General features: G+C 39.9%; 1 protein-coding gene across 1 annotated transcript in view; it reads left to right on the top strand.

Annotated features, from left to right (window-relative positions):
- Slc35f1 (solute carrier family 35 member F1) overlaps positions 1 to 14,349 on the top strand; it is a 355,340-nt gene that overhangs the window by 310,661 nt on the left and 30,330 nt on the right. The window contains exons 4-6 of the mRNA XM_090338222.1: positions 4,103 to 4,262; positions 8,695 to 8,851; positions 10,171 to 10,223. Of these exons, the coding sequence (XP_090194348.1) occupies positions 4,103 to 4,262; positions 8,695 to 8,851; positions 10,171 to 10,223 (370 nt within the window). The remainder of the gene's footprint in view (positions 1 to 4,102; positions 4,263 to 8,694; positions 8,852 to 10,170; positions 10,224 to 14,349) is intronic.

The raw sequence follows: 14,349 nt of genomic DNA, 5'->3' as shown, positions 1-14,349 counted from the left end.
CTGCGAGACCCGCGAAACTGCGGGGGGTTCAATCGAGTCACGTACACAGCCTTAAGAGAGGTATGCAAAAGACCGAATGCCTGGACAAAGCCCTTTAATTGCAGCTGAGCCAGAATCAGGCCTCAGAGATGGAGGCTAGGCCCCAACATCCAACAAAATCAGATAATGGGATATGCCTTGCTCTGTAGCCCACTCTGGTCTTGAGCTCTCCATCTCCTGTCCAGGATTAGGGTGCATGTTACCACCGTATGTTACAAAGTGTTCTGGTAGTTTACAACTTTCTTTTGGATAGAAAAAAAGTGAATGTAAAAGGAACACATTAATGAGAGAATCTTAATTGGAAATAGCCCCCTATTTAAATGGTCCCAGTTACAGGCAGCTATTATAATACTATTATCATTATATTCTTTCTATTATTACTACTCTAGCCCTCAGCTAGAGTTTTGCTCACAGAAAACAGCTGGAAAATTATTTTGTCCATATGTTTTATGCTACACAACCTCACAGGAAACACTGGAGACAAAAGGAGATACCACTAAAAAATACCGGCCTAGTAAGTCAAGCAGCTGCCAAACCATTTTCTCTCTGTACTTACAGATGCCATGTGAGACCACTAGCTGTAACAATGGAACATTCCCATCATTGAGCTTCATTGTCCAAAAGTGTCAGTATTCAAGCTATCTACTTGGAAGGCTGAAGTTAGGAGGATTACATTTTGAGACCACCCTAAGCAGAAAAGTTCTTCATCAATAGCTTGGTACAGGGGCATGTTCCTGTTGTATTCGGCCACATGGGAGACGGAAATGGGAAGGATTTTGGTTCCAGGCCAGTACAGGCAGAAAAATCTCAGTGTGGTAGCGACCACATTGTGGTAGCATGCTCTTGTCATCACAGCTACTACAACAGAAAGTATAGAATAGGCAAATCACAGTCCATGCTCTGCTGCTGGGCAGGACACATGATCTTATCTTAAAAAAAAAAAGTGCAATAAAAAGGTCTGGAGTGGCCTGCCTTGAAAGCACAAGACCCAGAGTTCAAATCCCAGTATTACATAAAAATTATTAATGATGATAATAATAATAATAACAGCTGCAAATACTGGAAGTTTGTGTAACCTTGGGCCCATCACTTCAGATTTCTGAGTTTTGAACTTTGGAAGAAAGAGATCTCAGTGATTCCACACTGAGGAGATACTGCCTTCTGGGGGCATTTCTAAATGTGTTTTCACACTCAAAGCACGAACGCTCACATCCCTACAAATGAAGAATTGCCCTGCTCCACACTCCAGTAATAACTTCCATACCTCCCATGTCCTTCTGACAACTGACAGGTGTCTGTCTAGTCATCAATACATCTAATGACCAAATATTGAGATCCCACTACATCCTGAACTCTCACCCAAGTAGCCCAGAAACACTGTCTTGATTGTATTCTTCTATTCATTCTCTTCTAAATGACTCCCTTTACCCATGTGACCCCCTGACATTTACAAGTAACTAACTAATAAAGAAATAGATAAACCTAATAACCAAATGAAGAAGTACATCCTAGGACTGATCAAATGCTCTGGGATTTCTAACAACACTGAGAAATGAGACTGAAATCAGCAATCTTGAAGGTCTGGACCATGGTCCAGTTTACCCTCACTAATTCAAGAAAGAAGGCCTCAGCATCATGGATGAAGAATCACTGACTGATAAGTGAAATCCCAAGTGCAGACCATTTAGTGAAATTCTTCAACTGAGTTCAATCACTTTTTAATTTTAAAAACAAAACACCAACTGTTTCATGCCCAGTAAGCAGTCTCCACTGGCAAGCTGAAATTTCCTAAGATGCTTACAGTGGTGGTATCTAAGGTCAGTTGTTAAAATCTGCCTAGCATACATTGCCGCATCCAGCAGGCTCATTAACTTACATTGCTAATTAGCCTGTGTAGAGAGGAACTGTGGGCTGCTGGATGATTCTACTGGCTGCAATGCTTTGCACAGAGCATTCCCAGGAGAGGCTGACCTCTGACCCTCCCCCTAACCCTCACAGTCCTGTTGAATATTCCAATGGTGCAGCCTCACTGTGACCCTCTCCATCTCCCGGCAACCTGGGGGACTGCTGCCTAATCTGAATTTACATTTCAAGGGAGGACAGCAGTGCATTGAGGTATATGAGGCTTCACTAGGCTCATAAAGAATTATGAGGATACAGAAGATTTTCAGTGATATCTACACTCCCAAGAGGCCTCTCTGACATTTGAAGATACTTTGTGGATTATCCAAACTTATGTCAGCCTTTCATAAATTTGGGATACTCATTTTGATGTTTCTGATCATTAAAAACTATCAGTAACTATACTTGGATGTTTCTAATGAGCCCAGCAGCATTTTGCATTTTTGCTAAGAACACTTTCCTGCCTGCATGGGCCTTCAGGTGAATGAGAAGTCAGACATTAGGACAACAATCTTGTATTAAGTACTATAACAAATTGTAAATAGGAAGAAGAAGGGTGTAAGAAAATTGTCAAGCAGAACTTGAACTGGTCCTGGGGCTTGAACTCTGGGCCTGTTCCTGGCTCCTTTTGCTCAAGGCTAGTACTTTACCACTTGAGCCTCAGCACCACTTCTAGCTTTTTCTGTGATTAATTAGTGATAAGAGTCTCATAGACTCTCTTGCCAAGCTGGCTTTGAACCTTGATCCTCAGATTTCAGCCTCCTGAGTAGCTAGGACTACATGCATGAGCCACCAGCACCCAGCTTGTTTTTCTTTTAAGAGTACAAAGACACAGGCAGATTGAGTAACTCTTGTCAGTAGGAGGGAAACAGTTGGGAAAAACTAAATTAAACCTTTGTCTAACTGCTAGTAATTGACAAAATATTCTAAGATGCCTGCTCCCTTGTCCTCCTTCCAGGAACGATTTCTAAAGTAATGAGTCATTGAATGTGGCCTAGGGCTGCTCCCCCAGCCTAGGTATTCTCTGGAAGTCTGCCAGGGCTCCAAGAATCCCAGATGCCAGGAACACATAGTGGCAGGAGAAGCTTCACCATTCGCCTCTCATGTCAGTTGTCATCTCCTTTTTCTCTCTAGTCCACTGTGTTACCAGAAGCAAGGTGACTTGGGGGTGACTGGGTGGGGGGAGGTCTCCAAAGAAGGGATGCCTCTATTTGATATATAGATACCTAGTTTCTGAGGTCACAAAAAAAAGAAAGGATTTTAGAATCTATTAAAGTAGAGACCAAAAATGCTCATTAGCAAAAAAAAAAATGTGTGATGGGTGGGGGAAGAAATTCATAGACCAGACAGGATGTAGACATGTCTGACAGCAGGTCCAGTGAGTGCTCTAATACCAAGGGTGTTTATGGTGAAAAAATAAAAGTAGGTTGAAGATTTGACTCAGTTCTTCTTAGGACAAGTGGTTGCCTTTGTTTTGGACACCTGGTACATTTAATCATTTTTACTGTTATACTGCTTTATCAATTGGGCCCTTCAAGATCAAAGCTGGCCCATTTATGAAGTTTGGGCCATTATGATGTAAATATTTGTGCATCTCCTTAAGAAAAGGATGAGTTCTACCAAATACTCCCTTTGGAAGACAGGTGTCCATCCTCCACATGCATCTTCTTTGTCCTTCTTTTCCTTTGTAAACATCTTTTGTGATCAAAAAATGTTTAATTCCTAACAAAAATCTTTCTTTTAACGTGTTCTTGTTCCCAGAGTTTGGTAAGTATTTGAGTAAACAGACAAGGTCAAAGAGAAAGAGCTGTTCTGTGTATTCTTCCTCCTCTTCCTCCTCCTCCTCCTCTTCCTCCTCCTCTTCTTTCATCTTCATCATTATCACATAGGTGTTGTTCTAAATGTTCTTTTATTTAGGCACTGTGAGGCTTAAAGTAAAGAAACTAGTGCCTGTATGCTTTTGAGCAATTTATTCATGCATGCGGGGTCTGTCCATGAATGCCTCACTGCTGTTTACTATGCTATCCTGATGTGGGGAGGGGGATTTTACAATGAAGTGAGAAATAACTTGTGCCTAGGTCTGTTTTAACTGTATCCGTCTGGCTGGTATCATGGAAGCCACCTCCTGACCTCCTGTTGTTTTTACCTCCCTCCTCCACAGCTCCTGGACTGTTTTGTGATTCCAGTGGTGATCTTGCTCTCCTGGTTCTTCCTGCTGATACGGTACAAGGCTGTGCATTTCATCGGCATTGTTGTCTGCATCCTGGGAATGGGCTGCATGGTGGGAGCGGATGTGCTGGTGGGAAGGCATCAGGGAGCAGGTGAGTCTGAATGTTCACCAGATTGCTTCCTGCTGGGTCTGAGGCCAGGACCAGAACTAGAATGTCTGTGGTTAGGTAGAAACAAGCATCTCAGGAACCAAGTCTTCCCAAGGTCTGTCCTGATGTTTGCCCTGTATCTAAAATAGTGCTTTAACACATGTTTCTACAGTGAATGAAAAGTCCTTAAAAACAGAGCCATCGTTTATTTATAGACAGTTTTAGAGTGGGGGCTACTGCACTGGACATACTGGCTGGAGGTAGAAATAATGGGCCAGGATGCTCCATGTATGTGGGAAGCTAAGTTAACTGCTTCTGCCTGGGTTTTCATTTGATGGGAGAAAGAACAGTTGGAGCCAATCACATCTTGTAGACTTATTAGGCAAAACTTCATAAGTATTCCAGCTAGGTGTGTGCTTCTGAGGACTCCTGACTGATCCACTTTAAAACATCACAATTATTCAAAACATCCCTAAGCAACAATCTGTAGAGACGTCCTGGGAAGACAGCAGAAAGATCTCCTTTGTTACCATTGGGAATGAACTAGAAAGTACCCGTTCTTTATAGTTCTTGAGATTGCCTTTTCTTCTAGGAAATTAAATAATAAAGAATCAAGTTGGAGCATATCACTTTATCAGACAGGTCCTATGAAGTCTCTGAGAGGATGAATCTTACCTCGCACCATTGAACTTTATTATAGCTAAAAATGACCTCTTTGACTATTTTATATCTGGCATATGAAAATATCAAGACTCAGGAAAGCCAAATGCATTGCTTCAGATCACAGAGCTCAGTGAACAAAAAGTAGTCCCCAAGACTCCTGATCAGGCTTCCCTCCCCTTTCCCATCTACCTGGGAGACAAAGGTATAGCACACAGTGAAAGAGAGACATTCTGGGCCTCCCAGAGCCAGAGCCTAATAACAGAATCCACAATTACTCAACAACTGCAATGGTAGAAGAGGTAACACAGGAAAGAAATGTATTCATTACCTGACATGTATCTGTAACCCTTCATATGTCACCTTGCAATAAAATTTTAAAAAATGAAGTATTGGGAACATAGTGCTAGAGGCCCTACAATAACTTTACTCTGGGCTGAAAATTGGTGAGTTGGATATGCATATGTCTTTGCTATCTCAGTTTCAGGTCAACTTTATAGGCCATTGTATTTACTTAGGGAGATGGAAGTAGGCCATAGAAGTTGCTCCTAAAAATATTACAGATATTGGAATGTGTAATGGTGCTTGGTAAAGCCCAAGAGGTGCATCTCCATGATTTCTATGTTCCTCCAAAAACATGTATGAGCCAAGCACTGGTGGCTCATGCCTGTAATCCTAACTATTCAGGAGGCTGAGATCTAAGGATCATTATGCAAAGCCATTCCAGGGAGGAAAGTCCATAAGACTCTTATCGCCAATTAAACACCAGAAAGCCAGAAGTGGAGCTGTGGCACAAAGTGGTAGCATAATATCCCTGAGTATAAATAAGCTCAGGGATAGGGCCCAGGCCCTGAGTTCAAGCCCCACAACTGACCAAAAAAAAGGTATAATTGTAAAAAGGAAGGTTAACAAGCAAAAGGATTAAAACAAAACCCACAGAGGTACTTATAGAACATGTTTCTTGCCTTTTCAAAATAATCCCTTCTTACTATAATATACTTATTGTCATCTGACAGTAATATTTGTCAAAGACATTAGTTATTCATAATAGTATTTTTATTATTAGACAAAATTTTATATTTCAAGAAAAAGAAAATTTTTCAAGGAACCAGGTAATTAAACACAATCAAATAAAAGCAACACTTTTTTTGGGTGTGCACGCTAGTGTCTCATTTTCTCACATTATCTCCTCTAATCTTAATAACTGCAAAAAAATGTGTTCTCATTTGCAGATGAAGAAATCAAGGCTCAGAGAGGACAAAAGAGAATGTGTGAAAGGGCATAGCATTCTATTAATTGTGTGGCCAAGATGTAGAATCTAGATAGTATTATTTCTGCCATACTATTCAATTCTTATTCTTCCATAGTTGTGACTCATATAAAAATATATAATTATCTTGATATAGTAAATTAGAGTAGACAACTGTCCTGTAGTGACAAAATAGAGGGGATGTCCCAGGTGTGAAATGTTGGGTTTGGGGAAAATAGGAGAATGACATCCCTATTTAGAACTCAGGGTCAGTAATATGTACATTCTACTAAATAAATTGCACTAATAGCTTTTCCATTTGCCAGCATGGTACCATTCACCATGTAGTTCTTGAACTGTTGATGAGTAGCGATGTTACTTCCTTCTCCTCTTAGCACCATACATAACAAATCCCATTCCACAAACATGATGCTTTCTGGTAATTAAATTAAAATGTAATAAGGGGAAACAGTTCTTACGAAGTAATTATGATGGGTTTGATTAGAATCAGACTCAATATTGGTAAAGCAAATCTCCTCTAGAGGAAAGCCACTTCACAGAATGGATCTTAGCTGAGCAAACATGGGCTTGAAGAAAACATTGGTGAGATGATTCACTCACTGTGTCCTCTTTGTACAACTTTAAAAAGATAGATTAATGTTCTCCTAACTCCTATTAAAATATTACAGATCCCAGGCCCATTACATTCTTTAAAACATTTTATTTTTTTTCGAAAAGGTTATATTATCATGTCGCTTTCCTGAATCCATTCATATAAAATTAATTTTATTAACCAAAGAATTCTATTAAGCCTCTCTTTTATGCTTCAGTAGTACAACAATAATTCATATTCATAGTAGTATCTTCATGTCATCACAAGATTAGGAAATGTCTTCTCAATGAAAAGAGACTAAATCATGTCCTTCATAATTTTGGTTATAGATATGTTTTGTCTTATAGGTTGCTCCTAAGTGAGCTACATATAATTTATCATTGACTCATAAAGATTAATTTGATTGCTGAAGATTCTACTCGATTGCAACAACTTTAATTTCCCTAGAAAATGACCCAAGCACCTCCTACCAAGTATAGTTTTTCATTAGAGCCTCATCAAGTTCTCAGGTCATCTGGTTGACAGTGATGGTTTCTCCTAAAAGATGCAGGGGAGGCTCCCAGTCCACCTAGAATTGTGTTCTTAGCTCCATTCCTTGAGAGTGACACAAGGAACTGTGTCTTTCAGAGTTACACCCTCTCTCCCCTTAGTCCCCCTCCCAATCATTACGAGCTGTAGGAAGTTACCTTCAAAAACAGTGGTGACAAAGTAGATCTTCCAAGATGATCACATGTAGAGGTCCCTCCAAGCCCTGTGGAGATTCTTTTATCTGTGCGCTCACTGCTCCTGTTGGACAGTGAAATCCTACTTCAACACTTGTAGTTTGCTCCAGACTCCTGTTGAAGCCAGCATCACTGTCATCTCACACCGTTTCCACTCTAGAGCTGCCTGTCTTCACTGCTGCTCAACTCTGACCCAAAATGAGCACAGTGCCTGACATCATGTAGCTAAGAAACCCACCAGTAAGGCTTATTTCCACTCTACCTAGCTTTACACTTCCTGGAAAGGGAAGTTTTGCCTAATTGCTGGAGAAAGCATTTATTAAAAGAAGTCAAAACCAACTAAAACGGAATTTAAAACCACTTTTATAAAAAAATATGAATGATAGTGGATTACATGTATTTTCATTCTTTATGTTCCTTATGTCAAGAAGTTGACATTTTCAACTTAGAAATCCCTTCAGTTTCATTGTCTGAGCATGTCACACATTTTGACTGTGGGTAGAACCTATTGACTGCTCTGCTGGACGTTCTTTGCCTGTGCTAGAGAAAGGAAATTGATTCTTCACATCCCGGAGAAGGTTCACTCAACAGCTGGATAAATACCTCAGTACAAAAACAACATGCACATACATATATTAGCATATATCGATAACACCTAACTTCAAAAGACAGAGAAAATCAATGTGAAAGGAACTAGTGACCCAAACTTCTAATTATGCCAACAAAGGTAATCTTATATATCAGAACACATCTAGAGAATTAATAATAATAATAATAATACCTTCAGGCAATTTCAGTTGGAAGTTGCATGACTTCTTATAAAGATGGCAGAATAAAATAGACAAAGGAAGCTCAAGTTGCTGGTGTTAGAGTTTTTTTTTTTTCCCCATCGGTTGTGGCTTGAACTCTGGACCTGGGCACTGTTCCTAAGATCTTCAGATTAAGGTTAGCACTCCACCCTTTTGAGTCACAGCACCACTTCCGGTTTTCTGGTACTGATTGGAGATTGAGATGATAATTGGAGATAAGAGTCTCACAGGCTTTCCTGCCCTGGCTGGCTTTGAACCGTGATCCTTAGATCTCAGCCTCCAAATAGGTAGGATTACAGGTGCGAACTACCATGCCTGGCTGGTGTTTGATTCTTGTTAAGAACATTTTAGTGACGCATCCTCTGTTTCCTTTGGCTCCTAGGGGAAAATAAGCTGGTAGGAGACCTTCTGGTCCTGGGAGGAGCCACGCTCTATGGCATCTCTAATGTCTGGGAGGAATACATCATCCGGACCTTGAGCCGAGTGGAGTTCTTAGGAATGATTGGTCTCTTCGGTGCATTCTTCAGTGGAATTCAACTGTACGTACAAAATAAACTTATATTAAAGTAAAAATTGCAAAGAACAAAACCCATAGATGTTATTTTCATAATTTGTCTTGTCCTTGGAGTATAGAAATTAAGGCAGGAATAGCAATCTCTCACACAGCAGACTTATAGAATCTTCAAATTTCATAAGAAATTAAGTAAATTCCTTCCACACATGTTTATAATAAATTATGTTTATAATAAATTATCATAAAACAGTTAATGGACCTTGAAGATAATTTGCAAGAAAAATGCTAGAAATGCATCTATTCTCCTAAACAAGCAAATGGGTTATTATTGTTTGGAGTAGTAAAAGAAATATTAAGCACAAATATCATAATTTAATGTACATTGAAAAAGGTACATTCTGTTGGCTAGTGACAACTCCTAGGAAACTTCTGCCTTATAATTTCCCTTTTACAAGTTTGTTCTTTTATTTCAAGAAAGACTGAACCACATATGCATATTCAGTTTCACTTGCTTCTGTGATGGTCTGTTCTTGGTAACCGAGCTTTTTGGAGGACAGTGCTGCTGGAATAAAGGCTTGTATGGCAAAGAAGGCAAAGTAAGGGCTCACTGGAGCCAAAACAATGCTGGTAGAATGGCTGGTAGACCAGCCTCACACCTGATCTTCCAGTGTTCAGTAGAAGTTCATTGGTTTTCATTGCTCACTGAGCCACCATCTTTCAACTTGAGTCCTCAGGCCAGGAGCAGTGGCATCACCAGAGAACCTGTCAGTGTTACACGTGCAGGAGTCTCACTTAGGTATCTCTGGGGATGAAGCTCAGAAGATGATCTTTGAATACCTTTCTCAGGTGACCTTGAAAATGTACGGCACTACTGCTCTAGAGAAGGCTCCATCACAAAAATACACTCAGAAAATGAATGAGCACTGTGAGCCATTTTGTTTCTTAGAAAGCAACTGAAGGAAAGAGAACATACGTGCTAGCTGTTTGGGTAAGGACAGTAGAACTTGAACTTCTACAAGCCCACTTGTAGGTCTCACTACTGCCAGCCACACACCCAGTAAGATTTTCCAGGGATAATCTGCATACAGGCTACCTCTGTGTGACTCCAAAGTTATATTTTAAATTTTATCGGTTGCTTTAACAATTGTATAAATATGGTAAGTAGATAACATAAGCTTTTTTTGTTGTGGTTGTTTGGTAACTTTAAGACTTACTCACAAAAAATTCTGTTCAGTGCAACCCATTTGTGTAATTTAAAAAGTAAAAAAAAAATCAGGTTTTAAAAAGAGAAAATAGAGCTTGTTATTTTCTTACTCATCAGATCCACTTTGTTCGAATTTGCAGGGCTATTATGGAGCATAAGGAGCTGTTGAAGGTGCCCTGGGATTGGCAAATAGGTAAGGACTTCGGTTACCTAAGATGCAGTTTTTAGTAAACCTGAGAAATGTGTGTTAAAACTATGTGAATAATGGAAGAAGAGCTCACATTGATCAAGATGTACTGCACCCACAGACTAACATGTTAAATTGAAACTTCTCGGTATAACCAAGTAAAGATAATATTAAAAAGTAAAAATCATAGTCATTTTTTAAAGTGATGTGAGTGAGTCAATTAAGGGCTTAGAATGGCAGGAAAGATTATGAAATCTCCTAGTCATGGGAAGAATTGCTGTGTGCTGTAAGAGTCTTTTTGTGATTTATGGTTTCTCCCTTAGCATCTGTGTGTTAGCACTGTCAAGGTACTATTAAAGAAGGCATCAAAGTTTGCTATTAGGTTAAAGACCAACTAGAAAGGCAAATACTCCAAGACAGTGATAACACAGAAATGACTGCAATTTTCTCTAGTCAGGAATTTCAAAATGAACATGATCTTTGAAAAGTGGCCTTTTAGTAAAAGGGGAAAACTGAATTTAACAATAACCAAAATGGATCAAAGACCTCGAAGTAAAAGCCGATACACTTAAAACTTTACAAGAAGGAACTGGAGATACTCTAGGTCTCCTTGGCACAGGTCGAAACTTTCTTAATAAGGACCAAGAAACAACAAATCAGAGAAAGGCTGGATAAGTGGCACTGCATTAAACTGCAGAGCTTCTGTATGACAAAGGACATAGCTAGAAAATTAACTAGAAAGCCTACAGAGTGGGAGAAGATCTTCACTAACCATACAACAAAGGCCTCATATGTAAAATATATCAACAGCTCAAAAAATTGAATTACTCCAAAACTAATCTCCAAAGAAACAACCATCCCATTAAAAGATGGGCCAAAGACTTCAAGAGAGTCTTCTCTGAAGAAGAAATAAAAATGGCACATGAAGAAATGCTCAACATCTCTGGTCATAATAGAAATGCAAATCAAAACAACGCTATGATTCTACCTCACTCCAATTAGAATGGCCAGGATCAAGAAAACTAATAACAACAGATGCTGGAGGGGATGTGGCCAGGAGGGATCACTACTACACTGTTGGTGGGAGTGCAAATTTGTTCAATCACTATGGAAAGCAGTATGGCAGTTCCTCAAGAGACCCAGCAATTCCACTACTTTTGCATTTACCCAATGGTCCAGAAACGAGGACATACTAAATCCACTAGCACAACAATGTTCATTGCAGCACTATTTACCATAGCAAACATATGGAACCAACCCAGATGTCCCTCAGTTGATGAGTGGATCAACAAGATGTGGTATTTATACACAATGGAATTCTATGCTGCTGTCAGAAAAAACAAGATCGCCCCATTTGTTAGGAAATGGAAAGACTTAGAAAAAAAACATATTAAGTGAAGTAAGCCGGACTCAACGGGACATAGGCTCAATGGTTTCCCTCATTTGTCATAATCAGTAGAAACCTTGGGCTCTCCTAGCAGAGATTTACAATAGAGCAAAACCTAGATACATAAGGCCATATAGAGTGATGCTAAATGAAAGGACCTCCAGGATATAGAAACAAAAGCCATATAATGAGTGATTGTTATCCTTAATGTACTATGCTATCTCTCATCTCTTTTGCTGTCCCTTGGTTATCTCATATTGTTACAATATTTCACCTTGTTATCTGGTATATTTTATATAAGCTTAATTGGTTATTTGAAATAGGAGAGGGAATGGGAGAAATCAAGATGTGTGGGAGGAGAGGGAGAGGGAAATGGGGACCATGACATGAGAAAGAGTATCAATGTTTGTGAAGTAATGCACCTTCTATCTGGTGAATAGAATGTAACCCTTCTATTAATTACAATAAAAATACATGAAAAAAACAATAACCTAAAAATAAAAAAAATCAAGGCAGGAAAGGAAACAATGTAATGAACATTCTGAGCCCATCAATACCTTTAGAGAAGAGAATGATTTGTACAAAAGAAATGGCTAATTGGTTTCCAAATGCATTTAAAAAGTGCCAGGTTTTTTTGTGTTACTTAATAGTCATCCAAGGTGTCGCAGATTCTAAACCACTTTCCTTTAAAACAAACAAACAAAAAGAGGAATAAAGGAAGAAATGGGACTAGGATTTCAGCTACTAGGGGTTGTTCCAAGGATAGATTACACAGCCACTTAGCTCCCTCAGGCGGTCTGTGCAGAGGCAACTAGACACCAGCAAGGATGGTGGAGCTTGGCTTAAGCCAAGTAAGGAGATGTTTGACAAGTGTGTTCTGAATGAATTCCAGTGGAAGGGAAAAATATAGGTGCTGTCTCTGGCTCTGGCTCCTTATCTCAAATTACATAGCTGTGGTATAACCAACAGCTTCAGTCCCATTCTCTTTCCATGAACAAACCAATAGTGACCTAACCTTGCCTCTAACCCTGTACTTACTACCAGCCTCTGAGCAGGCCATGGCTTACTGACATAACTCACTCCAAAGTCCTGCTGGGCTATGGAACTTTGCAGGATTTTCTCAAGATACTAGCTCAATGATTTCAAGAGCTAACCAGCCCTTATGTCTGTCACAGAGCCCTGCTATTTGGTATTTCTCAAGTAAATAGAAAAGAGAGGGAGAGGGAATGGGAAAAGAGAGCAAGGGGAAGATAATGGAGGGGAGAGGAGGGAGACCAGCTGCAGGGTGCAATATGCTCCTTTGGGACTCTCAAAGCCAGGACTTGCAACTATTATTTACAAATACTGCCTTTCAGGACTTCGTATACAGTGGTCTGTGAGTATAAAGTAATCTAATATTGATGGTAATGGCAGCAATCAAGAAGAATTTGTCCTCTAATTATATGGATGTCTTGGGTACATCCATTGATATTCCGTTAAAATTCAGTGTTAGTTAAATGTGTCATCAAAAGATAGTTTTATCCTGAGTTCACGCATTGCCATTAAAATGTCAGTCCCCTGTAGTTCAAGATGATGAAGACAGTGTAAAAGGAACACATTACAAAGCCATCTATTTAATTCCTGATGGGAAATGAAGCCAAAATGGCCTAGATGGAGAATCAAATATTCATTGATTTCTTTCTGGAACATTTGTAGAGCTGGGTGTGAGGATTTAGTATCGGGGCTACCTTTGAAACAGTCTTTTTAACTGTCCCCGACCAGTGATGTGGTCCAGTTGTTTAGCTCAGTGCTGGACATGTGACATTTGAAGAATCAGTGTTCAGTAAATGAGAAATGAACAAATGACAACGAGGAAGGTGGGGCTAATGAGAAGTGGGTGGAGTCAATGGCAGGAGGCTATGAGTGGATTGCACCCTCTTCTGGGAAAGCAGGAGATGGCAGTGAAGCCACTGTAATTCATAGGCCAAAAAGGCATTGGGGAGCTGGATGCCTGTAATCCTAACTACTTAGAAGGTTGAAATCTGAGGATTGTGGTTCAAAGGCAGCCCAAGCAGGAAAGTCCATGAGACTATTCTGAGAAAAGACTGCAAGTGGCACTGTGGTTCAAATGGTAAAGCACTAACCTTGAACACGAAGAGGCTCAGGGATAGTGATTGAGCCCTGAGCTCAAGCCTCAGGGAGGTCATCTTCTTCACCTTCCCGAGACTCCTTGGAAGATCACCTAAGAGTAACTAACCCAAGAGAACAGATTCAAAGATTCCCTATGCCCTGTCATGGAGAATCCTCTTCATTTTACAACACTACCCTATGCAATCTCCCACATGGGTATGTTTATATGCTAAAATTTTATCCATGCCAGAGAGACAGAGAGAAAGGGGGGAGAGAAAGAGGGAGGGAGGGAGGAAAGGAAGGAAGAAATTAAGTAGAATACATGCAGCATATACAAATACATATAATACACATGTATCATAATATAGATCATATAAAATGAGATATTTGTTGAAGCCAAACAGGAAACTTTTTCAAAGCCCTACTCCTCCCTGTTTCCCACTGTCATGACTCAGGTCTGTACCAATGGCTGAGATTCTGGTGCAATTCTACTCTGCAGGGCATCTCTATCTTCTGACATCTAGTAACATGGTCTCTTCCCTGGATTGCCCTAGTCCTTGAGGCGTTAGTGACTTCTTCTGTGCCAATCTCTGCTTGCCTCATCATTCCTGATCCTTGATCACCCACTCAAATACC

This window comes from Megascapheus bottae, chromosome 8 (assembly GCF_031878675.1).
Source record: "Megascapheus bottae isolate mThoBot1 chromosome 8, mThoBot2.hap1, whole genome shotgun sequence".
NCBI classification, from domain to species: Eukaryota; Metazoa; Chordata; class Mammalia; order Rodentia; family Geomyidae; genus Megascapheus; species Megascapheus bottae.
This window is presented reverse-complemented; position numbering and strand designations above follow the sequence as displayed.